The sequence below is a fragment of the Coturnix japonica genome, chromosome Z (genome assembly GCF_054131305.1).
Source record: "Coturnix japonica strain WE chromosome Z, WE-NBRP24, whole genome shotgun sequence".
Classification (NCBI taxonomy): Eukaryota; Metazoa; Chordata; class Aves; order Galliformes; family Phasianidae; genus Coturnix; species Coturnix japonica.
This window is the reverse complement of record NC_140702.1, coordinates 33,496,213-33,524,072: the sequence shown is the minus strand read 5'-3', so window position 1 is coordinate 33,524,072 and position 27,860 is coordinate 33,496,213. Positions and strand designations below refer to the sequence as shown.

Genomic DNA, 27,860 nt, shown 5'->3' with positions numbered 1-27,860 from the left:
ATAGAGGAGGCCTCACAGCAACCTGCAGCTTCCTGTGGAATAATTGCTAGAGGTGACTTGGAATGTAAACTTAGATTAAAAGTGTGGCTTTGTTCACCCATCAAGGAAAGATATAAAAGTGGAATGCAGCTGGTATGCAAGGAGTCCATTCCTTGAGGCAGTTCCCTAGGCAACCTTAGGTGTTGGCAGCTTCATAGAGCTTGATGTTCTGACTGTAAGAGAAACAGCATGGAGGGTGCAGTAGAGGCATTGAAGCTAGGCTCTGTGGTACAACCTTGTTACTCTGTGCTAATACACTTATTTTTTGACAGAACAGAATCCTTTGGGTAAGCTTTGTTCACTGTTATCTCATTATACTAGTAAAACACACCTCCATCCCAAAAGGTACCTGTCACCACAGGCGACCACTTCTCATGTAAGTTGCACCCTGAGTTCTTCTATCTATGCCTTTGAATCAAAGCAGGAAAATTTTGCATTTGTATAACAAAGGTATGTATCACTAGAGTCACTCAGGCTCCACCTAAAAAGTTAGAAATAGTATTAAAAATTCTTGGGAGTAGATGTCAGGGAAATACTATTGAATGTCAGGCACAGTCCACCTCTACTTACTGAGATCAGTTGGGAAGCTGAGCCTCTGCTTCACCCCCATATGGACACCTTGGGTTAAGATTCAAACACTTGGTTATATCAAGAATTTCACTGGTAAACTTGGAAATCTCTCTATCGTTCTGTGTCTTCATGTGCTTGTGTTCAGGATGTATTTTTCTCATCATCACGTGCTTTGCAAACAGTGAGTTTATTACTGGCAAATGGACAAATTTGTAGTTTATTTAAGCGACATATAGACACTATTTTTATGGAGCAGATTGTCTTGAGGGAGATAATGTGGCATGTGTGGGATGACCAAGGCATCAGGCCTAGCCAGCATGGGTTCATGAAGGGCAGGTCTTGTTTGACCAACCTGATCTCTTATGATCTAGTGACCCATCTGCTGGATGAGGGAAAAGCTGTTGATGTGGTCTATCTAGACTTCAGCAAAGCCTTTGACACTGTCTCCCACAGTATTCTGCAGAAGCTGGCAGCCCATGGCTTGGATAGGTGCAGTCTTGGCTGAGTAAGGAGCTGGCTGGAGGGCGGGGCCCAGAGATTAGTGGTGAATGGAGTTAAATCCAGCTGGCGACTGGTCATGAGTTGGTGTTCTCCAGGGGTCGTAGCTGAGGCCTGCTCTCCTCAACTTCTTTACTGATGACCTGGATGAGGGCATTGAATGCGCCCTCAGAAAGTTTGCAGATGACACCAAATTGGCTGGGAGTGTGGATCTGCCTGAGGGTAGCAAGGCCCTACAGAGGGATCTGGACAGGCTGGAGAGCTGGGATGAAGCCAATGAGATGAAATTCAACAAGATCAAATGCCACATCCTACACTTCGAGTACAACAATCCTGGGCGATGCTACAGGCTTGGGGCAGAGTGGCTGGAAGACTGCGTATAGGAAATGGACCTGGGAATATTGATTGATGCTCAGCTGAACATGAGCCATCCACCTTTCTTGGTGTGGCCAAGAAGGCCAATGGCATCTGGACTTGCATCAGAAACAGTGTTGCCAGCAGGAACAGAGAGGTGACTGTTCCCCTGTACTCAGTTCTGGTGAGGCCGCACCTTGAGTACTGTATCCTGTTTTGAGTCTGTCACTGCAAGAAAGACATTGAGGCCCAGGAACGTGTTCAAAGGGGGGCAACAAAGCTGGTGAGGGGTCTGGAGCACAGGCTGTTTGAGGAGAGGCTGAAGGAGCTGGGAATGTTCAGCCTGGAGAAGAGGAGGCTGAGGAGAGACCTTATTGCTCTCTATAACTTCCTGAAGGGATGTTGTAGTGAGCTGGGGGTCAGCCTCTTCTCTCCTGCCATTGGTGATAGGACCAGAGGGAATGGTTTCAAGTTACAGCAGGGGAGATTCAAGCTGGTCATTAGGAAGTGTTACTTCTCAGAAAGGGTGGTCAGGCACTGGAATGGACTGCCCAGGGAGGTGGTGGAGTCACCCTTGGGGGTATTCAAGGAATGACTGGATGTTGTGTTGAGGGACATGGTTTAGTGGCAGCTATTGGTAATAGGTGAATGGTTGGACTGGATGATCTTTTAGGTCTTTTCTAACGTTGGTGATTCTATGATTCTGTTTATTAATCTAGTCACAAGAGTTCATATTGAATGTGACCAGATTCCTTAAGTATGGCTGTGTAAGGTCAGTGAATGCTACTAGTCTGAAAGTGTATTGTCTTGTTAGTACACCTGTAATTGTGATAGTTCCATATATTGAATGTGACCGGACTGTTAACCCTGAATTGGGCATTATTCAGAATAAAAGTTGACAATCCCTAGCCCCTCTTGTATCTGGGGACAAGCTGGAATGCAGGGGTGTTTATTTTCTGACAAATTACCTTGTCCTTTAACTCAGTTGGGAGCGGAAGGGCAGGAGCTCTGCTTTCTGGTGACAGTGACAGAACCAAATGGAATGGTGTGAAGCTGCATCAAGGGAGAATCAGGGTGGGTGTTAGGAAAAGGTACTTCACCAGAGGAGAGTGGGCATGGAAACAGGCTCTTCAGGGCTGGTCCTGGCCCCAAGTTACCAGAGTTAAGGGAGCGTTTGGACAGCATTTGAATATAGTGTTCGAATTTTGTGTGCACCTGGGTGGAGCCTGGAGTTGGACTCAGTGGTTCTCGTGGAACCCTTCCAACTCAGGATGTTCTGTGATGCTGGAGTGGAGTAAATGTAATGAGGGAAAGACAAACCTTTCAGTATTTGTTTAATTCTTACTGAATAGCAATATGTTGTAGCAAGTAATGGGGATCCTATTATTGGAAGAAAAAGTTGTAATCGTATAGCAACAGTATTTTTTTCCAGAAGCTTCTGTAGAATGCTTTATAGATTTGTTGAGCAATATTGGATGGAAAAAAAAAAAACAAACCAAAACATAAAAGTTTGGTTCAAGGTTTGATTTTTGAATTGTGCTTTTCCTAATATTTTTATTTAAGGCTGAAATATTTTTTATTGTTTTTAGTATGCACTGTATTGTATGCTGTGTCTCCTCTGATTGAATAAATTTTGTAAAGTTTTTTCACTACCGTGAAACGTAAAAATAAGTGAAATATAAGCATTAGTTTCATTATTATATTGAAGTTTCAGCAGCTCTGAGAGTTTTTATCATGTTTCTGTAATAACTTGATCTATATATTCTAAGGCAAGTTTTAGGTTTCTTAAAACCATAGTATCATAGTATCATAGTCTCGTGCGGGTTGGAACTCCATCTTGGAGTTATAGCTCCCAATTTCACTTCAGATTAATAGGTCTTACTCTTTTAAGAAAACCGGCTTGGAAAGGCGGTTGTAGTGACATTGGATTAGGTCTCTTCTTCTGCATAACTAGCAGTAGGGCAATAGGGAATTGCCTCAAATTGTGCCAGTGGAGGTTCAGGCTGGTTATTAGGAAAAACTTCTCAGAATGGTCAGGTGCTGGAATGGGCTGCCCAGGAAGGTAGTGGAGTCACTACCCCTGGAAGTGTTCAAGAAATGTGTAGGTGAGGTACTAAGGAATGGGCAGTATTGATAGTAGGTGGACAGCTGGGCGAGATGATCTTTTCCAGCCTTGCTGATTCCATGATTCTGTGATTAAAGTGTTTTTCCAATTGCTTATGTAAATGTTTTTTCCAACTGCCTATGCTTAAATGTTTTAAAAGTATTTATAAATAAAACTATATTGTGCTGTCTCCTGTGCATTGTTCACACAGAGTTAAAGTATGGAACTTTGCTGAAAAGTAAAACCACTTGTATTTAGTTCCTGAATAATTACTTTTTTTTTTTTTTTTTTTTTTTTTTTTTGTCTGTATTTACAGTAGAGTGTATTTTGTTATGTTAGCTTTTAAATAAGTTGGCTTTGTATAGTACATTGCTTTCAAGATGCTTTCAAGTATCTTCTTTCCTAAGGCACAGAAAAATAAGGGGGAAAAAAAAGTGTAGTATTTACAGCCCCGTTCTCAACAAAAGTCTATTGGGAAGAAACAGTTGCTTACATTTCATGTTCTTTCAGTCTTCTGTTGAATCATCTGCAGTTACATCAGTACAGCATTGTAGACAGAAAGTTTTTTTTGTTTTTTGTTTTTTTAATGTGTATTTTGTTTTTATACATGTGAATGTGCAGGTATATGCCAGTATTATTTGTTTCTGTACAATTTTAGACAAATAACAATGTGCCTGTGAGCATAGGAAAAACTGTAGAGGCTGATGTCAGAAAGTAATACTTGATTTAGTCTGTCAGCTGATAAAAAATCCACTATTGAAATGCATTCCTCTTCATGACTGTCAGCTGAAAGTCACCATTGTGTTCACTAGGTTTATGTACTTGTTATCTTTCTTGTTGGGTGTTATCGCTCCTCCAGAATCCTAGTGATAAGGGAGTAAAGTTCCTAACAAGAGAGGCTGATGAGCCTGAGCCTGCAGATTAATTCAACGAAGTCTTAGAATTTGCATGACTAAGTTTTTTGTTGTTAGTTTTTGTGTTTTTGAAAGTAACATAAACTAAATGTAGGCATGTGCTTTTATCATTCCAGTTATATAGGGGATATTTTAACATTAATATCCTTGTTTGGATTATCATTTCTGTTACTTTGCTAAAATTCAAGTCTAAATACTCATCCAACTAGTTAATACAGAAGTCATGACTAGTTCACATGTAGTATATACTTAAAGCTTGGAGATGAGTTAAAGAGATTAAATTGTTACAGAACCAAGAAATTCCTTCAATCTACAGGCTCCATTTCAGAGTGACTCCTTGCCCCTGAACAGTCTCCTGACTTGTTTCTGGCCATTGCTGAGCAGACTATCAGTGCAAATCGATGGGGTCTGCAAGCAAGAGGAATGATTTCAATACCGAACTGTTAAGTGTCCACTAGGTGGTGCCAGAAGGCCTTCTTCCTAATCGCTCTTAGAGCCGGAGCAGACTTCTGGAAAGTGAAAGACTGGTTGAAAAGAGATATGTATATTCTGAATCTGCAGTTGTGTATCTTCAGTTACAGAATGACCGTGCTGTATCAACCTCTGTCTCTTTCTAAGCATTTCCCCATGACTGAATTGGTACCTCAGCAAATTTACTGATACTGTTTCCTTCTGTGTTTATGGTGACTAAAGGTTAGACAACGTTCAGGGCTGAAGCCTTCAAGGTTGCATTTACTAGTATTAATTATCACTGCTATATTTTTGTGCTCTATAGTACCCCTTTTCTGTGGTGGTAGTAGAGTCTTGCTTTCACAAAAATGCAGTAAATAGTTTTTGTGCTTTGTATTGCAGTGAAGTGTGTATCATTTGGTGGAAAAGCTAAGATTAACAGTAACCAAAAGTTAAGCTGGAAAATTACTTTGTTATATTTATTTTTACAGAGCTGAAAGTTCATAATGTTTTCATTTCTGTAAATAAGTATTTATAGAGGGCTGTTAGACACTCACAAGCATAGTCTTTAGTGCATCCTGGTTTTTACTCCTTTCACCTTTCTGCTGTGAAAGTACTTTTTTTAATCTGTGTTTTTAGAGTTCATCTATCTTCTTCCCCACTCTGATAAGATGATTTTACCATTCTCATTAAAACTGTATGACTGATAGTTTGTAGGGCTTGCTGGTTTTAATATTAACACTTAACATTTCTTGTGCAAAACATACTGCAAAATTAAAACAATATCAGACAACATATTCATCTAATTTCCGTATTGTTTTTTATAAGTATGCTTTGATCTAGGAAGATCAAGAGTGGGTGGGGTTAGAGGGAAGCAAAAAAATCAGTTGCGGCTGATTACAAGTTGGAAGAATGCTTTTTTTTTTTTTTTTTTTAAATAAATTCTGCAGCTGAATTGCTGGTGACCTTTGCTGTCAGGTATGAGGAAAATCAGTATAGGCAGTGACACTTCTCTTCGAAAAGTTACCAGCAATGTATAAAAGGCTAGTGTAGTTTGTTTTAAATGTTGAAGTCTTCATTCAGTAAACCTATTTGTCTTTGCTTTGCTGTGTGATTGTAATAAAGAGCTTTGCATTTCATGAGATTTTTCAGATTTTTCTTTTTCTTGATTTTCCATATTAATAGCCTAAAATATTTTTATGTGATGGTATTAACTGTGTTTTTTCATTCATCATATTAAGGATCCAAAAATGCATTGTGTTAATGGTTTATGGGCTGGTTTGGCCTGGTTCTGTGACTAGTGGGGCAGAGGGATTTTGCAAAACCCGTGCCTCTGGAGAAGGGAAACAGGGGACCACAAAATAATTAGAAAAAAACAGTGACAACAATCTGAGTAGAAACAAACTAATTTACTAAATATTGTATTGGAATGCAAAATAGTTAGAGTTGAAGCCAATAATCAGGTATAATGAGAGAGTATCTGAAAGCTGCAGTCCTTACAGTAATTGCGCAGTCAGGACAGGCAGCAGCAAAGAAGAGCGATGAAAAGCCGAAGGGAAGCAAGAGAATGTCAGATGACCCAACACCACCTTAAATGCGTTCTGCCTGTGTGGGAATGATATCAGCACAGCGAACAGTCTTCTGGGGAACGTACTTTCTTCCCTTTGCTGTGTGGACCTGGGGCATTAACACTTAAATTCCCAGTACACTACATGATGTGATGATGTGGAATATAATGATCATAAAACTATGACACGTTTTTTTTTAAATCAGGTGAGGCTGAGAAGTGTGCTTTAGAATTCCAGATGTTCTCAAAATGCAGTTTGTCTTAAGAAAGCCTGATTTTATCCCTCCCGTGGTGAAGACATTGAAACTGAAATGTAAATTGAATTCAGAATAATGACTCTACAAAAACTCTTATTAGTGCTTTTCGGCAGAAATCTTAGATAAGTCTAAGTGAAAGTTACTCTGTTTTTAGAAAATGTTTGTACTGCTGAATCAGTTCTTGACTTCAATCTTGAGCCTTTAGTTTAAGAGAGTGGGCTGAAACAATGCTAGTAAATGGATTTTTGACTTCAAGAGGATTAGGAATTCCTTTTCTTTTGAAAGAAAATTAATATGTATGGCATAGCAGTTACTGGAACCCCTCTGTTACACTCTGGTGAGGCATCAGCTGTAGTTCTACTTCCAGATGTGAAGTCCTTGGAGTGGGAGGGACATAGCCTTGTTGGAGCATGTGCAGAAAAGAGCTGCAGAAATGGTCCATGGAATGGAACACTTCCATGAGAACAGACTGAAAAAGCTGGGGCTCTTCGGCCTGGAGAGGAGAAAGCTGCAAGGTGATAGTGGCCTTTCACTGTCTAGTGGAGAGCTACAGAAAGAAAGGGACAGACTCTTGAGTAGTGTCTGTGGTGAGGGGAAATGGTTTCAAGCTCAAAGACTGTAGATTTAGGTTAGGTATAAGGAAAAAATATTTTACAATGAACGGTGGTGAGGCATTGGAACAAGTTGCTCAGTGATGAAGTTGGTGCCTATCCCTTGAGACTTTCAAGGTGAGGCTGTATTGGGTTCCAGGCAGCCTGATCTCACTGTGGTGACCCTGCAGGGGAGTTGGACTAGATGGCCTCCAGAGGTCCTTCCAACTCTTAAGGATTCTGTGATTCTATAATAGTCTATCCTAATCTGCTCTTTTTAAGTGTTAAACAGGTGCCTCCTAAGCACCAACACAAGGAGTCAACCACCTGTCTAGGAACCCTGTTCCAGAGTTTGACTACCCTCACATTACACAGAAAAGATTATTTAAAACCCCAAGTTATTCCTGATTTCCAGTCTGAACCTGGCAGAGCTTTATGCCATTACCGCATCCTGCCGTCAGTGACAAGGGAGAAGAAATAATCACCTCCCTCTGGGCTTCACTTCCTAAGGGAGTTGCAGAGAGCAAGGAGGATGCCTCTGAGCCTCCCCTTTCCAGACCAAGTAACCCAGGTGTCCTCTGCATCTCCCTGTCATATGTGCCTTCCAGCCCTTTTATCAACATTCCTCTGGAAACTTATATATACTTTATCATCGTTTTTACTTTATGGAGCCCAGAACTATGCACAGTATTAAGGTGAGGCTGCACCAATGCTAATTGTAGAGGAAGACTCACCTCTGTTGACTAATGGCTGTGCTGTGTTTAATGTATTACAAAATGTGGTTTGTCCCTTAGCTGCCTGGGCACACTCCTAGCTCATGGTGAGCCTGCTTGTCATGAGCACCCACAGGTCCCTTTTTGCTGGGCTGCTCTTTCTGCTGCTTGTCTCAGTCTGATTCTGTCTCTGGCATTGCTCTATCCTAGGTGCAGAACTCAGCCTTTTCCAGCGTTGAGCTTCATTTTGTCATAGTTGAAACTAGGACAATTATCTAATTAGTGAGACAGGCTTTTCCTTTGAAGAACCCATGCTGACTCTGCCTGGTGATTTCTGTATTCTTTAAGTGCAGTTTTTTTCAGGCAGTGAATTTATACTAACAGGTCAGTAATTTCAAGGTTTTTCTCATATACCTTTCTTTCTTTGGGATGATGTTACCATGTTGGCCTGCAGTTCTTCAAACTTCCAAATAATCAAAAGTTTTCTTTAATTTAAATCCTAAATGGAACTTATAAAAGTCCTCAATTACCTCCTTGATCATCAAGATTAATGTGGTGACAATACTTTAGAGATCAGATCAATTTAGGTATGGAGAATCAGCAAGAACTTCTGCAGGTCTTCCCCAAACTAGTGACTCATTCAGCTGTGAATATTTATTTCAAGTTAAGTTTCAAATCAAAATACTTAATGTTCTGCCTGTTTTGTTTTTCAGTGTGTCTTCTACATTTGAGGAAGAACAAATTCATGATTGAATAGTGAATTAAGTAGCTGTTTCTCTTTGAAGATAACCTGAGAATTGGGAAGAACTGGATTTTCACCCTAGTCCAGCAGCTTTGCTGCTCACTTAAACACAGATGAATGAAGACCCCATTTGGAAAATCGCCAGGTCAGCGATCCAGAGCTGATGCAGGTAAGCCTGCTTTTCAGGTTTGTGGATTTTGTTTCTTGCTTGCTTTCAGTAGGTAAAAATATGTTCTTGCTTTTTTAGATAGTTTTTATGTCTCTGTGTCTGTTTTTCAGGTGTCACTACTTGTATCATAAATGAGTGTTCACTCATGTTACAGAAGCTGACAAATTAAAAAGACTCAAGCAGATTTAATTTAACCATACAGACTTGCATATAAGAAATGTTTAATGGTCTAAAAAAGTATTAATGGAACTGTAAATTAAACACAGTTTTAAGGAGAAAAAAATGAGTTTGTTATACACTGCCATTTTCGCAGGAGACCTTTTCTTCTGTTTTTTTCCAAAAGACAACCGATAGAAAGAAATGTATACCCTGTGTATTTATAGCTTGAGGTAACTTCATAAAAAATTATAGAAGAGCATCTGTTAAACACTACAGAAAAGTTTGTCTACGTCTATAGACTGTTGCTACTGTCTTATCTAAATTGAAGATTATTCTTAAGTACTTTATAATCACATAAATGCAAAATGTGAGTAAGCATGCTGTATGACTATTTGGGCTTATTTAAAGCTTTGCAGTTTAACAGACTAATCAACTGCAGTCAGTCTAGTGTACTCTGTAGTGAAGGTTATCAGTAATGATGTAATAAAAGTATGAAGTGATGAAGAATTGTTCTGTGTTTTTCTGCTTGGCCATTTAGAAACAAAACCAGTTCAGCCTTTTTTCAGTTACTATTTAAGTAATGTAAGTCATTCTATATAATTAGACTTCTATTTATTTATTTATTTACTTATTTTTATTATTTATTTTTATTTTTATTTTTATTTTAAACCAAATGAATATAATGTAAGATTGGGAGAGGGCAGTCGTCTTTGAAAATAGCCACATCCATTTTGCTGCTTTCAAATACTTGCATTCAAAACTGAGGCACCCAGTGAAGGAAAATTTCTTTGAAACCTTTTGATAACTCAGTTCTCACACACTTAGATTACACTAATGTTAATTTGCTATTTGCCATTTGAAACACATACTGATCTCAAAATGTGACTTCTGCAAATATTTTTAATAAATCATCTCAAAGGAATGTTCGTTTTCATAGGAATGATCCATTGCAAAGACTTATTCACTTGCTTCAGTGAGTTTTTATTCAGCCAGCTGAGGATTGATACTTCTGGACTCCTACAGAGTACCTGTGAGAGGAGAATTATATTTTTAAGAGAATATAAAGAAAAAAGGGTTTTGACTTCATATTTAACTTCAGTACTGTAGACTTCTAAACATTAATTAATTAATTAAACACTGCGCCACATTCTTATATTTTAAAAAATCTGAAATTTTATTTCAGTGTTTTATGGAAAATACTGCTTCCTACTGGTTCTTACAACTGTTCGTAAATTCATTTTTAATTTCAAGCAGATTTTTCACTTTCCTTTAGTAACCCATTACAGTTTATCCAACACAAAGTCATTTCTTCAGATACTTGATTTTCTTCTTTGTATCCTTATACAGCCTTTTCACAGTGATGTTTTCTGATCTTGACGGAAAAGTCCTTAAGTCTGTATTCATATGATGAACTTAGTTTCACTGTCATTTAACTACAACCATTAAGTTAGATGTGTTTGGTTGTCTTCAACTCTTGCATAGCTGCTTACCTGGCTTGGGTTTTGCCAGCTTTCAGCCTATCGCTTTTCTTTTCTTGCGGCAGACAGGTGCTGACCTTCTTCTGTTCCTGTTTTTCGTTATCATTGTATTTGTTGGCTTCTTGCTTTTCAGGAAGAAAAATATGGGTCTCAAATATCTGTTGTTTATTTTCTGATTATGCATAGGTAGGACAGTAGGCACTTACCGTTAGAACTACATAGCCCACTCAGCAATGCAAGTTGGGTAAGAGATTTTGTTTAAAGATGGCTGCTGAGCAAGAAGCATCATTATCATCGCAGTAATTTTACTGAGAGTGATCATTTCCCTTTTGTAAAGAAAAGCAAAAACAATAATTGAGTTCAGGAGAGTTTATAAAATAATTTTGAAGTCAGGAAGAGAGAACCCTTGCAGTAGGATACAAAATAGGATTATAGTGGGTTAGTTGTATTTTTATGTCTTTGGCAGAGAAATCCCAAGTACAGCTAGGTTAAGTACTCGAATGATTAAATGAAAACTGCCTTTTCCTTCCAAGATTTTTTCTTTGCAGGCAGGTTAGTAGCTGTTCTTACTCAGTTACATGTTAATAAGTGTATTTGCTGGAGAGGATTGATTTGGGCCTGTAGTGGTCACAAAACCACACCTGTTTGATGTCGGCAATCTTTGTGACTATTGACTATTATTCTGTGACTATTACTATTATTCATTTTCTAATGTGGGAAGCTTGAAGATTTACTCTACTATTGATAGCAATGATCCTACTAAGGATAAAAATAGGATTTATTCTCCTAGAGATTTTCGGAAGAAACCAAATGCCTTGGGTGCCTCCGGTGGCGCAGTGGTAGGAATGCCGCTTGCAACACCGGAGGCCCGGGTTCGAATCCCCCCTGTGGCACAAGTGGTAGAAGTGCCGCTCTGCTACACAGGAGGCTCGAATCTCGGGGGTTGGACTCAATGATCTCTAAGGTCCCTTCCAACCCGCACCAGACTGTGATACTGAGAAGTGCTTAAGCAATTACTGGACTTGACAATTTAAAATAGTTTAAAATAGTTGAGAATATTATTAACAATGTGGAGGAAATAAGATATTTGGTGCTTACACAATAATGGTTCAAACAACTGTGAAATAATCTTTTTGCATTTATAAGTAACTTTTAAACAGCTTTTGCTGCTTTTATACAGCAGTATTGATGCAAACATCAGTGCTGTTTTGATGTTAATTGCCTTCCTTTTTTGAAGATAGTGTCTATTTCCAGGAAACTAAGTGACCAGGTAATTCCTTTTTTGCAGAACAGCTGGATACTTCCAATGGAAATAAGTTTTTAAAGCCTTACCAACAGAAGTAGCATCATCTGAGAATAAACTATATTGAGTTGGTATATGCTATTATTAATTTTTCTTCCAAACTTAAGAGAAATCATATAAAATAATATAATCTTGGATTTGTAGTAGACTTTGGATCATGTACAGGCAGCAGAAGACAATCTGAGGATTTGTAATCTACTGTCAGGCATTCAAGTTGGTAGTTAGGATTACCATAAAAATCAATATATTACCAGAGCTATTTGTAGTTGATTTTGCTGTCATTCAGAGGTGGAGACTTAACTATTAGTGACATCGCAAGTATAGCAGCTTCTTTGATTAAAAAAAAAAAAAAAAAAAAAAAAAAGGTTTTCACCTGTCCTTGCTATAAAGTAAGTGTAAAGATACATTCGATTAAAAAAAACACTGGTTTCTGAAACGGAACTTTAATGAAGCACATGCTTCATAGGTCTATTTTGAGAAATAAAGGGCAGGATTGAGGATGGAGAAGAGAAGCTAAGCTAGATTTTTTTTTTGTTTGTTTTTCTCAGAACAGTAGCTGCTGTGATTACAGCCTCTGATGTTCTCAGAAGTGTAGAGAATTTTTGCAGGATGTAGATTTGGTAGATCAGCCAGCTATTCTGTGTACTGTGTCTGTGCATATCTGTCCCCAATACAGGGAAATATAGACAATTTTTTTGGTGAACATTATGTAGTGTAATTGATTGTGAAATAAATTGTTTACCCTTGTGTTTACTCTTAGGTTTGACTCTTGTTAGTGTAGTTATTGTTTGTTAATGCTCTAAGAAGCCCATGGTCTTCTGCAGTTATTCTTAGCAGTTTTCCTTTAGAGAATCCCAGGAAACTGTGATGATCAGAAACAATCATAATGTTTTGAAAACAGAGTTGGATATTTTAGTGTAGGAAAGAAAACTTACATTTAATGACACACATGCTTATGTAGTTTTTCCCTCGTAAAGGCAAATGTACTGCTCCTACAAACTAAGAAGAGTTCTCAATTCAAGATGCGACACACTTGGGATTTCAGTGACATTTTTAAGCAGACAACTATTCTGTCTTTGTACTCTTAATCTGTTTTGATTAAAAAGAACCCTATTCCTTCCCCATTCCCTTTTAAGTTGTGGTTGGGCAGTATTAGGTGTACATAAGCATGCTCTTAAGTCTCTGAAATTAATTCTGGAGTAGCACCCAGATAAAAAAAATAATTCCCAAGGGATTACTGCTATTTCCACTGCAGATTCTGAAGTTCAGCTTTCAAAGGTCCAGCTTTTCCTGCTAATTTTAAATACAGGGAATACTGAGAGAAATGAGATGCCATGGAGTCTTCTTAAAAGCTTATGTGATTTTGATGCTTCACAGAGACAACTGTGTGTTAACAGTAAGGACATACAATAGTAAAGACATTGCCAGTATCTTTCTTCCATCCTTCTCTATAATCCCCTTTTTGTTACTCCTCAGCTGAAATAACACCTACATTACTTAGAGTCAGCAGAGATAATGTTTTAATGTCTTATTTTATTGTTTTGTTTTGTTTTCACAAGGCAGAAGTTTCTAGTTTTGCTGTTGAATTTTTAAGCTTATCTTAATAATCTGTTTTGAGCTGAATTGGCCTTTAAAGACAGTGCTGACCACGTGACAATCAAATGCTTAGTTTGTTGTTTTTGACTGGGAGTTGGAGTTTGTGTTCACATCCTGTTATGAAAAATACATCTTTCTATGCTCAAAAGGTCAGTACATATGTTCTCCTTCAGATCCACTCAATTTTGTCTTTACTAGCTGTTACAAAGAAGCACAAAATGAATTACTTTCAATTCTTTATGAGTGTTAATTTATTCTTCTGTTATTATACATAAGGCCATTTGGTTATACCTGAAATACGACATCTCATGTAACTAAAACAGTTAGAACTTGTCATTACATATTTAAGATGCGGTAAACAGTGTAAATTGAAGCTGATTCAGTCATTGACATTTGTAGTGTATATGTAATAAAGGAAAATCATGACATTCTTCTCTGGTTAACATTAACATCTGATAACGTCTGCAGCTGTGTTACTGCTTATGACCAAACACATTTCTTTTTTCCTGAAAGATTTTTCTGAAGATGTTATTCTTGAAATAAGGATTTTAAAAATTATCTCTTGGCTGCAGATTGGGCAGTTGACAAAGAACGATTAATGCTGATTATACTTCTGTCAGAGGTGGTTTAGATAATACCAGAGATTTCAGGTGAATTTATGTAAGCCAGGTTACTGCTTTATTTTCTACAGTCATTAGTTGAAGAAGAATATTAGCAGTATGTTTGTATAAATTATTCTTTATTTGCTCTCAGCATTTTAAGTCATAAGATGTATTGTCATCCAAAATCTGGGAAGAAAACTCTCTAACTCCAATGCAGTTTTAGAAAGCAGTATTCCTTTATTCCTCGTGATGCATACTGCAAGCACACCCTTTCAGGTTCTACATTTGAACAGTTAAGACATATATATGCAGTACATTTGCATACATACTCACTCTTTTTCAAGGACTCACAATTTGCTAATGTCCCATTGGGCATGCTTAGTGGTATTTAGGATGGTTGAATGCTCACCTATTTCTTCCCATTTTTCACCATCAACTTCATCACTGAAATCTTTGAGCCACAGTTATCTACTTTTCCCCAATTTGGAAGATTTCCATTGCTTATTAGGCCATAATGGGCCACTTTTTAAAAGCAGTATATGTGGAATCTGAGGAAAATGTCCTTGCACGTTTTGTGACAAAAGATATCAAGTATACTACTGTGACTCCAGTGCTTCATGCAGCCATTGAGGCAAAAGATGAAATTATTCTATCATATTCTTACTGCAGAGTTACTGACAAAAACAAGACTATTTACCACAAAAGCTGTAGTGGGAAGTTTTAAAACTATCACTTATGGATTCCTTTTGCTAAACTTTGTTTCTTAAATTATTGTACTAATCTCTATTGCTAAATAAACCAGCCTATATCAGTATCAGTGTGACAGTGTAGGTGTAATTTGTTAAAATTTCATTCATTTACAAATGAGCTGCTGTATAAAGAAACTTGTCAGGCTCTTTGCAGTTATGAATAGGAAAGAAGAATCATGTTTCTTGCCATTGAAGTTTTCTGTCTTATTTTATAACAGTTTTATGTAGTTTTATTTTTTCCTTTGATCCTGGGAGAAAATGAAATACACAGGACTTAGTATGTCCTAAAACATGAGAAGGATTTACTAGTTCAAATTCATTTTTTAAAATTCCTTTAGGGAAAAGAAAACTGGAACCGCATTTCTAAACACAATTTGTTATAATGGATTTTACCACTTCAAAGGAATAATGTTTATAGCTCTTCAAAGACTGTGTCGTTGTTGCTTGAAAAAAAATGTTTTATCTTGACAAGGGTCAGATGGTGTTCTTTGAGTAAGAGATGGGCAATACAGTGTCATGGAGTTATCTCTAGATCTGTGTCCGGGACATGGGCACAAGCCTGGAATGAGACAGAAGGTGGGGGGGGGAGGGGGAAATACTGAATTTTTGTGACCCCATGACTAATGAGGCAAGGCACTTGCTGGCTGTGCTCCAGGAGAGGGCGAAAGAAAGAAGAGATAGCAGATAGGTCTGAAAACAAAACAAAACAAAACACAAAAATACAGAGGTGATGATTTGAGGAGGAACCGTAATTTACTAAATCCAACAAAATCAAACAAAATGAGAGAGAAAAGAATGTCCACATACGAGGTCTTATGCTAGCAAACTGCAGGGAAGCACGTGCTTTTCTCCACAGCAAGAGGGAGAGTGGCTGCTGCCCTGCCAGGAGCTCCATCTTTCTTCCTCTGCTCATGAAGTCCTTCAGGAATACTGTTCCTCCCCTCCCTTCTGAGAACCCAAAATACCCAAAAGAGGCAGTCCACAGAACCAGAGCATTAACTCTTTAACTCCCACTTTTTTACATGATGTTACAATGTGGAATACTGAACAAAAATTGAAAAACCACAACATACAGGTACTTGATTGGTGTGTTACCAGTCTTGTGTGTGAGAGGTGTTGTTCAGCGTATGTCTTCCTATATCTACAAGTGGTACTAATTTGTGGAACATACTGGCTTTTTGTATGATCTCTGACTTTTTGTAAATGTACAAAATAGAGAAATGTTCTTCCACACAATGCTATTACATGGACAGGAATGTGTATGTCTTGCTAAAGCAGTGTTGAAGGTTATATGGTCTAGTGTAGTATATAATTTTCAGCTAAGTAACCTATTTTTGAAGGTTAAAAACTTCATTTACTTCATTAAATAACATCTAATTATTTCAGCTGCTATTGTAAAAAAGTAATTAGTTTTTAAAACTTTTCTTAATGGGAAAAACAGCTGTCTGGCCTGGGTTTAAAAGTACTATATTGATCATCCAGTTTCACCCTGTTGTGAGTGGGGTCAGCCACCAACCACTAGACCAGGCTGTCCAGAGCCACATCCAGCCTGGCCTTGAATGCCTCCAGGGATAGGGCATCTACAACGTCTCTAGGCCACCAGTTCCAGTGTTTTCACCACACTTTGACTGAAAAACTTCCTCCTAATATCTAACCTAAACCTCCCCTGTCTTAGTGTAAAACCACTCCTTCTTGTTCTATTACTATCAACTCATGCAAACAGTTATTCTCCCTCCTGTTTATACGCTCCCTTGAAGTAGAGGAAGGCCACAATGAGGACTCCCCAGAGCCTTCTTTTCTCCAAGCTAAACAAGGTCAGTTCCCTCTACTTTTCTTCACAGGAGAGGTGGTCCGTCTCTCTGATCATGTTTGTGACCCTCCTCTGGACCTTTTCCAAAAGCGCCATGTCCTTCCTGTATTGGGGGCCCCAGGCCTGGATGCTATATTCCAGCTGGGGCCTCTTCACAAGAGCTGAGTAGAGGGGGACAGTCACCTCCCTTTCCCTGCTGGCCATCCCTTTCTTAATGCAGCCTGTTTTATTGTTGGCCTTTCCAGGCTGCAAGCACATGCTGCTGTGACTCATGTCCAGCTTCTAGCCCACCAGAACCCTCAAGTCCTTCTCCACAGGGCTACTCTCATGGAGTTCTTCCATATAAATACCTGGGCTTGTACATAACAAGCACAACACCTTGCACTTGGCCTTCTTGAATCTCAGTAGGTTTTCATAGACCTACTTCTCCAGCCTGTCCAGGTCCCTGGATGGCTTCTCTTCCCTCCAATATATTGACCACACCACTCAGCTTGGTGTTGTCTGCAGACTTGATGAGGGTGTGCTCAATTTCATTGCCTTACGTCATTGAAGAAGATGTTGAAGAGCACTGATTCCAAGACTAACCCTTGGGGAACACCACTTGTGACCAGCCTCCACCCAGACACAGAATGGCTGACCACAGCCAACAAGTTCTTAATCCATCAAACAGTCCATCTTTCAAATCCATACCCCTCCAATTTAGAGAGAAGGATGTAGCAAGGGATCTTGTCAAAGGCATTGTAGAAGTCCATGTAGATGGCATCAGTTGCCCTTCCCCTGTTCACCAATACTGTTTATCCATCGTAAAAGGCCACCAGATTGGTCAGGCAAGATCTGTCCTTAATAAAGCCATGCTGGCCAACTCAGATCACCTTTTCATCTTGTATGCACCTTAACATAGGAACAAGGAGGATCTGCTCTGTGATCACCACCAGAGAAGACTGAGATAGAACACTTACTGAGGACCTCATTTTTTCCCACGTCTGAGGAAGCCAGATCTCTGTTCTCTTTTATCAGAGGGGATGCACACTCAGCTGGCTCCCTCCTGCCTATGTACCTGTAGAACCTCTTGTTATTTTTCATATCCCTTACCAAGTTCAGCACCATCTCTGCTTTGGCTTTCCTGATGCTGTCTCTGCACTTGTGCTTAATGCCCATGTACTCTTCCTGGGCTACACAAACATGCTTCCACTTCTGTACATTTCTCTCTTTTCCCTCAGTACAAGCTGCATTTCCCTGCACAGCCATGTTGGTTGCCTGCCTCCTCCTCTCAGTTTCTTCTGCTGGGGAACAGAGAGCTCTTGTGCTTGCAGAAGAGTGCCCTTAAAGATCTGCAGCTCTGTTCTGTTCCTATGCCCATAAGGATATTTTGCCAGGGGATCCCATTCAGCAATTCCTTGAAAAGCTGGAATTTTGCTCTCCTGAAATTCAGGGCCCTAGCTCTGCTTTTTGCCAGCCCTGTATTGCTCAAGATCACAAGCTCCTGGAGAAGGCTCTGAGGTGACTTGATACTGGTCTTCTAGTATCTAAAAAGAAGCTGCAGGAAAGAAGGGGGCAGACTCTTTAGCAGGTTTTGTTGTGATAGAACAAGGAGAAATGGTTCAAATTTAAGGAGGGTAGAATTAGGTTCGATATAAGGATAATGTCTTTTACAGTGTGGGGGGTAAGGCACTGGGAGTGGGTTGCCCAGTGATGTGGATGTCCCATTCCTGGAGTTTAAAGGCCAGGCTGGAACAGGCTTTGAGCAACCTGATCTAGCAGTAAATGCCACTTTTCATTACAGGGGAGTTAGTCTAGATGGCCTTTAAAGGCGCTTCTGACTCTGAGGATGCTATGAAGTTTAACAAGGAATGCATGTCCCTGTATTTGTTCAGTCCAGGGAAGAGGAAGCTGAGGGGAGACCTCATTGCAGCCTACAGCTTTCTCATGAGGGGAGTGGAGGAGCAGCGCTCTCTGGTGACCAGTGGTAGAACCCACAGGAAAGGCTTGGAGCTGTGTTAGGGAAAGTCTAGGTTGGATATCAAGAAAACGTTCTTTGCAGAGAAAGTTGTTTCATCCCACCCAGAATTGTGAAGAAGGTGAATGTTTGGAGTCCTCTAAATACTGTGTGTTTGATGAGAGTTGCCAGAGCAATGTAGTCGGACAGTGACTCAATGGAGCAATACCAGACAGTTTACTGAGCTTTCTAACTTTTTTCTTTTTTTAATCTACTACTTTGAGGCAAAATTAGTTAATTTTCTAACAATAGTAGGTGACGGTTACTGAAGAAAATTGATTAAAAGAAGATTAAGGGAAAGACAGACATAGAAGGTGAAATTTCACCACTTAACTTGGATCCAGGGTTGTCTTGAGTCTTGATTTGTGAGCGGTGAATCAACAAAGGTAAATGGGCATGTTCAACATTGCATACTGTAGTAGTCTGAGACTGCCCTTGGGGTGGCAACCCTCTTGAGTCTATAGAAGGTTCAGGAATTTTCAAGAAGGTTCTCTGGTGGTCATGCACTCCCTCCTCAGTTAATACTGATGTTTTTTCCTCAGCTCGTGTTTTTCAGCCTTAAGCAGAAGTAAGGATAACCAGTCTATCACTGTCTTTGCAGTGTGAAGGCCCATAAATCTTAAAAGATTCTGACTCTAGTCATTTAGACCCCATTCTGTATTGTTCTCTGTGGGTGAGGATGTAACTGTAGGTTAGTCATCATGGGGCTTGATAAACTCTGTGGTAGGCTCCATAGCTTTGAAACCTTAGGAGTCAGCAGACTAGAACAGACTGCAGTTAAAGAATAACAGGGTATTCTGTTTACACTGTTCTGCTGATGTGCACAGTTAATCTTGTCACGTTTAGGGAAGTTGAGAAACCTATTGTCTTATTCCTGTTGCTTGGTAGAATCTTAAGCCTGTTCTTGGTAAGTTATTGCTTTCTAGTGAATAACATATAAGAAGTATGTTGAACACAATAAAGAGATTCCTATACTATGATAATCCTGAGAGCTCTTAATGGGTGGCAGGGCGATAGTTCTCTAGTCAACAAATTCCTCCTCAATCTCAGACAAGGTTGATCATGCACTGGAACAGGCTCCCCAGGGAAGTGGTTACGTCACCAGCTCACCAGAATTAGGGAAGCATCTGGACAGTGCTCTCAGACATATGGTCTGATTTTTGGGTGGTCCTGTGTCAAGCCAGGGTTTGGACTTTACGATTCTTATAGACTTCTTCCAACTCAGGGTGTTCTGTAATGCTGCCAAGCTGTTCTGTAGTGCTGCTGAGATGTTTTAGCCAAAACCATCATCAGTAGATAATTTAATTTTTATTTATTTATTTATTAAAGATTTGTAGTTTTTGTAAAACACTCCCATATTTTAATAAAATAAATTTTGTTGAATTAAGTATAAATTAAACATAGCTACCTCATATACAGAAACAACTTCAGTTGCAGTCAGTTCCCAAATTCTTCACCATTTCTAATTCAACTTTTGGTTGTCTTTTGAAATTATTGTTATTTTCTCATTTTAAGTTCATACAAACGTGCTTAAAGTATAGTTCTAATTCTATGTTCTTCTAAAAGTCTGTATTGCAAATAAGATCTTTACTGTAGTATTTACTGAAAGGCTTGTTTTTGTAACCCAAACCTTTTAGATGTCATTTGAACTGGAAACACAACTCTCAGGATTTGATTCAAGCCTGAATGTGATAAACATAAGATAGAGTATTAATTCTACCATTTGTTACTTTATACGTCCTCTTTGTTTTTCCATTTGAAAAAGCAACAATAAGAATATTATGGAGACTGAGTACTTTTGAGTACTTCTTTTTAGGAGTACTTCTAGTGCTTGACTCTTGTGTGATACCGCTATGACTCCTCATGAAAGACTTGAGCAAATGCACCCCAAAGATATGCTTGGAACATAGTTAAATATAGTCACACTGAATACAGAAGGATTGATTTGTTTAGACCTGTAGAGAAACTTGATTAAATATTTTTATGTAGGTGTTTATTTAAGCATTAATAGTCAAAATTCTGAGCATTTGTATACACAACTCTTTACAGATGCTAGTAAAATGTGTCCAATTAGTTGCACGTTAGTTCACTGCTCTGACAAGATTCTTTTGGGTAGTGCCCACAAGAGGTTTTGTTTCAATGCCCACTTTACCTCTCTGAATGTATTTGATGTTAGATGGGATTTTCATTTAGCAGAGCAGTACATCAGTATACTGAAATCACAGCACAATCATAATACAGCAGTTGCACTGTGATGGCGGCTGTCATGCAGTTTGCAGCTTTTGAACAATCCCAACCACCATTTACCATCTGATACTTCTCATCGCTCTCTGCCACTACCCTCAACCATGGCTGACAAGCAGTTGCCTGGCCCAGAAGACAGGACGGGTCTGCCTATTTCAGTGCTAAGGTTTATAGGAGTATCCTTGTTTCTAATACTGAACTGTGAGTGTCATCTGTAGTGAGAATAACCTGGTTTGCTCCTTTTCCCTATACAGAGGCCATCCATTCTAGGAATATACTTCCTGGTTTAGTTTTGAGATTATTTTATCACAGGGAGTGAATAATTATCCAAAGTATGCACCTGGTGCTTTCTCAATTCATATGATAGTAGTAACCACTTTAAACTTATTTTCTTTTTTGAATAATCACAAAGAGGACTGGGAGAATCAGAATCAAGCCAGACATCTCCTGAGCATTCATTAGCCTAAAGATGTATATATAACAGCTGTGACTTTAATTGGGTCTATTTGAGTAGACTGTAGAAAAGAATGCATATGTATTTGGCAATCACTGCGTTCTGATGATGTGATTCAGAAAACTTTTTTTCTTTTTTTTTCCCATATGCTTTCATGTTTTGCACATCATGTTCTTTTCATGCAAAAATCATTTGCTAAAAAAATGTTATCTCCAAAGTTAACTACTGTTCACTAGCAGCATTCTAACAACCATTACCAGCTTTCTTTTCTCCTTTTCTTTCTCTTATCCAAAGGTTTTAAGTTTCCAAATTCAACCCAAATTTGACTGGAATAAGTATAATGCCCTTCTATCCATGAAACATCACACCAAACATCTGTCTATTGTGGAGAGTGTTTATGCAGAATGGCTTCATGAGAAAGGACATGAAGAGATTCCACTAGTTAAATTGTAAAAGAATGAACGTGATTAAAGACAAAGACGGTTTATCCTAGGGACGGTCACGGGCTAAGCAGCTGTGGAGAAATCAGTATGTGAAAAGACAGGGTATGTAGCTAAAGATGAAATATGTATCTAGAAGCAAGGACGGCCTAAGGGAAAAGCAAGATGTGTAGCAAGGTGTAGACAAAGCTGCAAAGAAAAAGTATCTATAAGACTAACCACAAAGGTCAGATGAAGTAATGTCTAATTCACCAATCCTGAGCTTAACTTTTGCAATATGCATGAACTTATTACTGATTGTATAAATGAGATGCTGTAACACCTAATAAACGAGGCTTGTTGACCATGATAGCATGAGACTTGTCTCCCGCGGTTACTTCCAACAAATGGTGACCCCGACGTGATAAGGAAAAAAGGGCGCCACGGGTGAAGAACTGCGTTGGGTTCGGGTCCGGATTTCACAGCCCGACGGACGACGAAAAGAGCTAAAATTGGAGCTCCGCGTCTCGAGCGACCACGACAGGTGGGCTCGACCGACACGTGCTGCCGAAGCCTGGAGGGCTGCAACGGTACCGACGTGAGTAAAAATGGACAGGCAAGCAGCATATAATTTATTTTCCGCTTTTCTTAGGCGGAGACAGTTTAAGGGGATAGACTTGGAAAAGGAACTCCCTAAGTTATTAGTGTATGGGTATGCTAAAGGGTTATTTCAGAATCCGCATTTAGTGCATGATCTTGCTGAGTGGCGTAAATTTGGAGATGCAATTTTTCAGGGAATGATAGATGGGGAGAAAATGGTTAAAAAATGCGGGAAGTGGTGGCGTGTGGTTTATAATGATTTGTTGCAATATCAGGCAGAAAAGGAAGCGGTAGAGAAAGCTAGTGCTGTGCAGGAGAGGAATAAGAATTATAATGAATGGTCAGATTGCCCGGGGCCCCCTGCTGTGTCCACCGTAAAGTTTCCGCCGGCCGCCGAGCCTGCGTTGCCAGCGGCTGCGGAGCCGAGTGCCCCGTCTCCGTCTCCCTGCACGTCTGTATCAGACGAGCCGCCTGCATCGACCATGGCGCTACAGCCGGCCCCCTCGACCCCCCTTTGCAATGAGCCGCTCCCTGGGGCACAGAGTGACCTGGCGGAGGCCGTCGCGCGGGAGCAGGGGGGGGCTTGGGCTGCGCTGGCGCGGGCTTGTTTAGAGACGGGAGACGGTGAGGCGTTGGAAGCGGTGCCACAGGCGGTGCTGTCGGTGGGGTATTCGCCTAATGCTGCAGGCGGGACACAGGCTGCTATCAGTGCTTTAGATTGGAAGTTGTTGTCACAATTGCGGTCTATGGTCAGTCAGTTTGGAGTAAAAAGTGAGCCAGCGAGACAGATACTGGATTATATCTGGAGTACTCAGGTTTTGTTGCCATCTGATTGTGGGGCTATAGCTAGGTTGATTTTTTCGCAGCACGAACAACTGCTATTTAATGCTTATTGGGAAGAGATGTGCCAACAGAGAGTTGCGATAGTTAGGCAGCCCGGAGATCCCTTGTATAATGTCACCGTTGAAGAACTTTTAGGGGTGGGTCCTTTCATCCGGACGGAGGCCCAGGCTTTATTAGGACCAGTTAAATATAGGGAGTCAATGTATCTGGCCAGACAGGCTATGGATAAGATCAAGGCACCAGGTGGGTTGTTGTCTTATATGGGAATCCAGCAGGGAAGAAATGAGGATTTTGGAGCGTTCATAGATAAGGTAGCTGGAGCCATAGAGAAGGCTGGAGTACCAGAGTACATGAGGGAAATAATGCTAAAACATTGTGCACTTCAGAATTGTAATGCTACAGCTCGTGGCATTCTAAGTACTTTGAGGAGTAACTGGACAATAGAGGAGGCGTTAGACAGACTATCGAGCGTGCCCACGGGGGCTCAGGCTTTCATAGTTGAGGCTATTAAAGAGCTAGGGGCAGGATTAAAGGCACAGGCTGAGGCTTCTCAGAATCAAGTGTTAGCAGCCCTTGCACCCCTCCAAGCTGCAGTCGCTACAAGCCCACGCTCGCAGAACAGCTCCCTCATGAAATGTTTCCGTTGTGGAAAAACTGGCCACATCCGTCACGAGTGCCAAGCCACTGGGATTTGGCGCAGCAAGTGTCAATCCAACACCCACAACGCTGCTGTATGCTATAGGAAGTCGGGAAACGTGAGAAGCAGCGCACGAAAGAACAGCGGCCGCGCTCCGATACAAGCTGCCGTTCCCAGCCAGCGGCCGCCTTCCCCTCCGCACACGTCGCTCGTCGCGTTGTCGGTCTCTACAGCACCCCCGCCCTCTGCTTCGCCCACGTCGTTCTCTGCACCTCGCCATGCCGCCCCTCCCTCGTCGTGCGCGGCTGTGTCTCTGCAGCCCGTGTGTAACGTGGTTAAAGACACGGATGGACTGAAACCAGGGGATTGTTGTGACCCAGGTCCAGTAGATCCAGAAAGGGAATCGGACGCATTTCCTCCTGATGATACTTTGAAGGGAGCAGGAATGACAATTTTCCCTACAGCGTACTGTGATGTCTTAGAGCATTGCAGAGAAGAAACAATATTAAGGGGTGATGCTGACACGTTGCAAACCTTTCCTAATCAGGTCCCCCATTTGGAATCCCTGCCTTATGAGGCAGTGAAGGAGCTAAGGGAGTCAATAAGAACATACAGAGTTCGGTCAGCCTTTACATACAATCTTTTGGTTACAAACAGTGACACTTACGCTATGACCCCTCACGATTGGAAAACTGTGTTAAGAATGATCCTCTCTCCTACACAATACACCATGTTTGTGACAGAATATCAGCTACATAATTTGACTGATACCTCTTTGCCTCAGACTCGGACAAATCCATGTGGCACAGCACCTCTTCAACTGTGTCAGACAAATGTCACTCACATTCCTGAATTTGGCCGTGTAAAATATGCACATGTAACAATAGATATTCATTCTTCTTACATATTTGCCACAGCACATACAGGTGAACACAGTCATGACACCCGTAAACACTGGTTATCTGCTTATGCTGCTATGGGAATCCCACATGCTACAAAAACAGATAATGGGCCTGCGTATACCTCTAAGGCCACTCAAACTTTCCTCCAAGAAAGGTGTGTTAAACATACTACAGCTATTGCTCATTCTCCCACTGGACAAGCTATCACTGATCACATTTATCAAACACTGAAATCCATTCTTATTATTAAACAAAAAAGGGGGAATATGGGAGACACACTGCAAGAAATATTATGTAAGGTTTTGCTTGTTTTGTTTGTGCTGAATTTTTTGAATCGTGTTCATAGAGATACAGCTTATGTGGATCGTCATTTTGAGGCTTCCACAGTGCTAAAGGAACAGCCTATGGTTAATATTTGGAATATGGCCACAGGACTTTGGGACTGTTCCCTACCACTGACAATTTGGGATCGTGAATATGCTCGTATTTCCACAGGGACTTGGCCCTATGTGGGTTCCAGCATGATATCTTCAGTCTCATCTGAAGGCAGAAAATAGCATCCAGCCTTTATAGTAATTGTAATTGTGTGTTTATTACTTAGTGGTATTGCTTTGTAACTTGCTGTGCTATAGATAATATTAGTAATAGTTTGACATAGTGTGTGATTTTCTGTTTTACCAATGCAGTCTCAAGATTTAGAGTTTAAGGCATTAGCTAGGATGTTGTGTGCTTCTTCTATTTTAGTAATAGATCAGATGTGTATTAAACAGGATTTGATGTAATCAATGCTAGAATCTACAGGAATAGATCTTTTAATATTTTAGTACTGTTTGGTTATGATGTTATTAGCCTATTAATTAGCTTTTCTTAATTTGCAAAGACAAAACCTGGAAAGGAATTCTAGACAAAGAGATGACCCTGTATCATATAACGGATACCTATTTTACATCCAATTAATTGGGATCTGAAAATATAACCATGCATCATTTTAGACAAAAGTGCACGCTAATAGAACTAAATTTGATAGTTTATTTTGTTTTCCAAGCAGGTGTTCCACTTGGGCTCTATATCACGCACTGGCCATGCGGATATGGTGTACAACTGGAAGAAATCCTTCAGACCCTGAATGCAGGAGAGAATCTGTGATGGATGAGAGAGGAAATGTGCACCTTGAAGCAGGGGACGCCCTGCTGGCACTACCTGTCGCATCCACCACCAACACAGCTTGCTGTTTCTCAAGGGTCAATAAGTAATAATGCCCTTAGTGATACTCTAGTACATTTGTCCTCTAAAATTGGTTCTATTTGACATGCTACTTCATTAAATTGCACGATCATTAATCAATTATTAGCCCGGATAACTCAGTCAGTAGAGCATGGTTATGAACATCTTAAAAGCATTTATTGCACAAATTTTAGTGGTTATTAAAATCAATATATCAGAGTATATAAAAATTGAAGACTTTTACTGATCAGTTACAGATTAACACAATGGGACCCTCACGGATTTATTTTTAGGTTGAAGAAACTTAGGTTGCAGTACAAACATGTTTGTTCTTTTTAGTAGGTTTAACAGTAATGTTGTTATGTTATATTTGACTTGTCTCTTTTTTCACTTTTAGAGTATTGTCAATCGAGGTCTTGATTGAGTTGTAATAGTTATGTCATTAATATAAGTAGTGTTGTTACTCTATAGGCAGAATCTTGGAATTGTTGTAATACAAGAAGAATTTTATAGATCAGCAGCCATGGATCGAGATAAGGAGTTCACAGAGCAGCAGCTATGGAGCAGGATAAAACTACATGAGAACTGATTGAACAAACGAACTGAACTGCTTGTTAAATATGATTAATCGGTCGTTGAACTGAGCCTTTTCATTTTAAAAGAAAACGGGGGAAATGTGGAGAGTGTTTATGCAGAATGGCTTCATGAGAAAGGACATGAAGAGATTCCACTAGTTAAATTGTAAAAGAATGAACGTGATTAAAGACAAAGACGGTTTATCCTAGGGACGGTCACGGGCTAAGCAGCTGTGGAGAAATCAGTATGTGAAAAGACAGGGTATGTAGCTAAAGATGAAATATGTATCTAGAAGCAAGGACGGCCTAAGGGAAAAGCAAGATGTGTAGCAAGGTGTAGACAAAGCTGCAAAGAAAAAGTATCTATAAGACTAACCACAAAGGTCAGATGAAGTAATGTCTAATTCACCAATCCTGAGCTTAACTTTTGCAATATGCATGAACTTATTACTGATTGTATAAATGAGATGCTGTAACACCTAATAAACGAGGCTTGTTGACCATGATAGCATGAGACTTGTCTCCCGCGGTTACTTCCAACAGTCTATCCTTTAGATAGACTTTCTCTGCTAGTTTCTTTCAGGCTTTGCTTGTGCTCACGTCCAAAGGGTGATTGTTCCTCATGTTTAAGGAGCCCAAATGCAGCCAATGTTTTCACTGCTTCCTAAATCACTGTGTAAAGTAGTTTACTTTAGACTCTTATTCATGACTGTAGTACTTTATCAGAATTCTCAGTACTGCTTAGAATCTGCCCTGTGATGTCATGTGCATTATGCCTACTGCTGGCAAGAATGCAGCATTCTCTTACCAGGTTCTTTACAGAAGGCTTTAACTCTTTAATACCTTATTTTAAGTCTTTAGACATTTAATTCTGTTTGATTTAGCAGAATATTACAGTAATTAAATTACAAGTGTCAGTTACACTGGGCACAGTTAATATAGTAATTGTAATGTGCAGCTGGATTGTAATACAAATATGATTCTATGTCTGTAACATGCTCCTCATCATAATACTAGACATTCTTGTTTGCTCAGAAGGAATATGTGAGTTGAAACCAGCTCAAGAGACCTGCTCTTTTCATGCCTCTTTGTTTATTGCTTAGTTTTCTTATGTTCTATAAGCTGGATCATATGTACACTTCCTTCATGTTGGTCTGATTAATTCAGCAAGACATGCATTTGCATTATTTTGGTTAGCATGAGGACAGTCATTTGATTCACTTAACTGTTACAGCTAGCTGGTCATCTCAGCTGTTGTGGCCATTCTTCTAGAACATAGACCAGGTCCCTGTTATGTGAAGT

General features: G+C 39.8%; 1 protein-coding gene across 13 annotated transcripts in view; it reads left to right on the top strand.

The window, feature by feature from the left end:
- SPIN1 (spindlin 1) overlaps positions 1–27,860 on the top strand; it is a 64,688-nt gene that overhangs the window by 23,596 nt on the left and 13,232 nt on the right. For 7 of the 13 annotated variants that reach the window (XM_085529031.1, XM_015849358.3, XM_015849357.3 and 4 more), the window contains exon 2: positions 8,770–8,967. Coding sequence is in view for 11 of the 13 variants with exons in the window: in XM_015849358.3 (XP_015704844.1) it covers positions 8,916–8,967 (52 nt within the window). In the remaining 2 variants the exon portion in view is untranslated. Of the gene's footprint in view, positions 1–8,769; positions 8,968–9,077; positions 27,073–27,860 lie in introns of those variants that run through there. The other 6 variants (XM_085529025.1, XM_085529021.1, XM_085529022.1 and 3 more) reach the window with 1 other exon arrangement.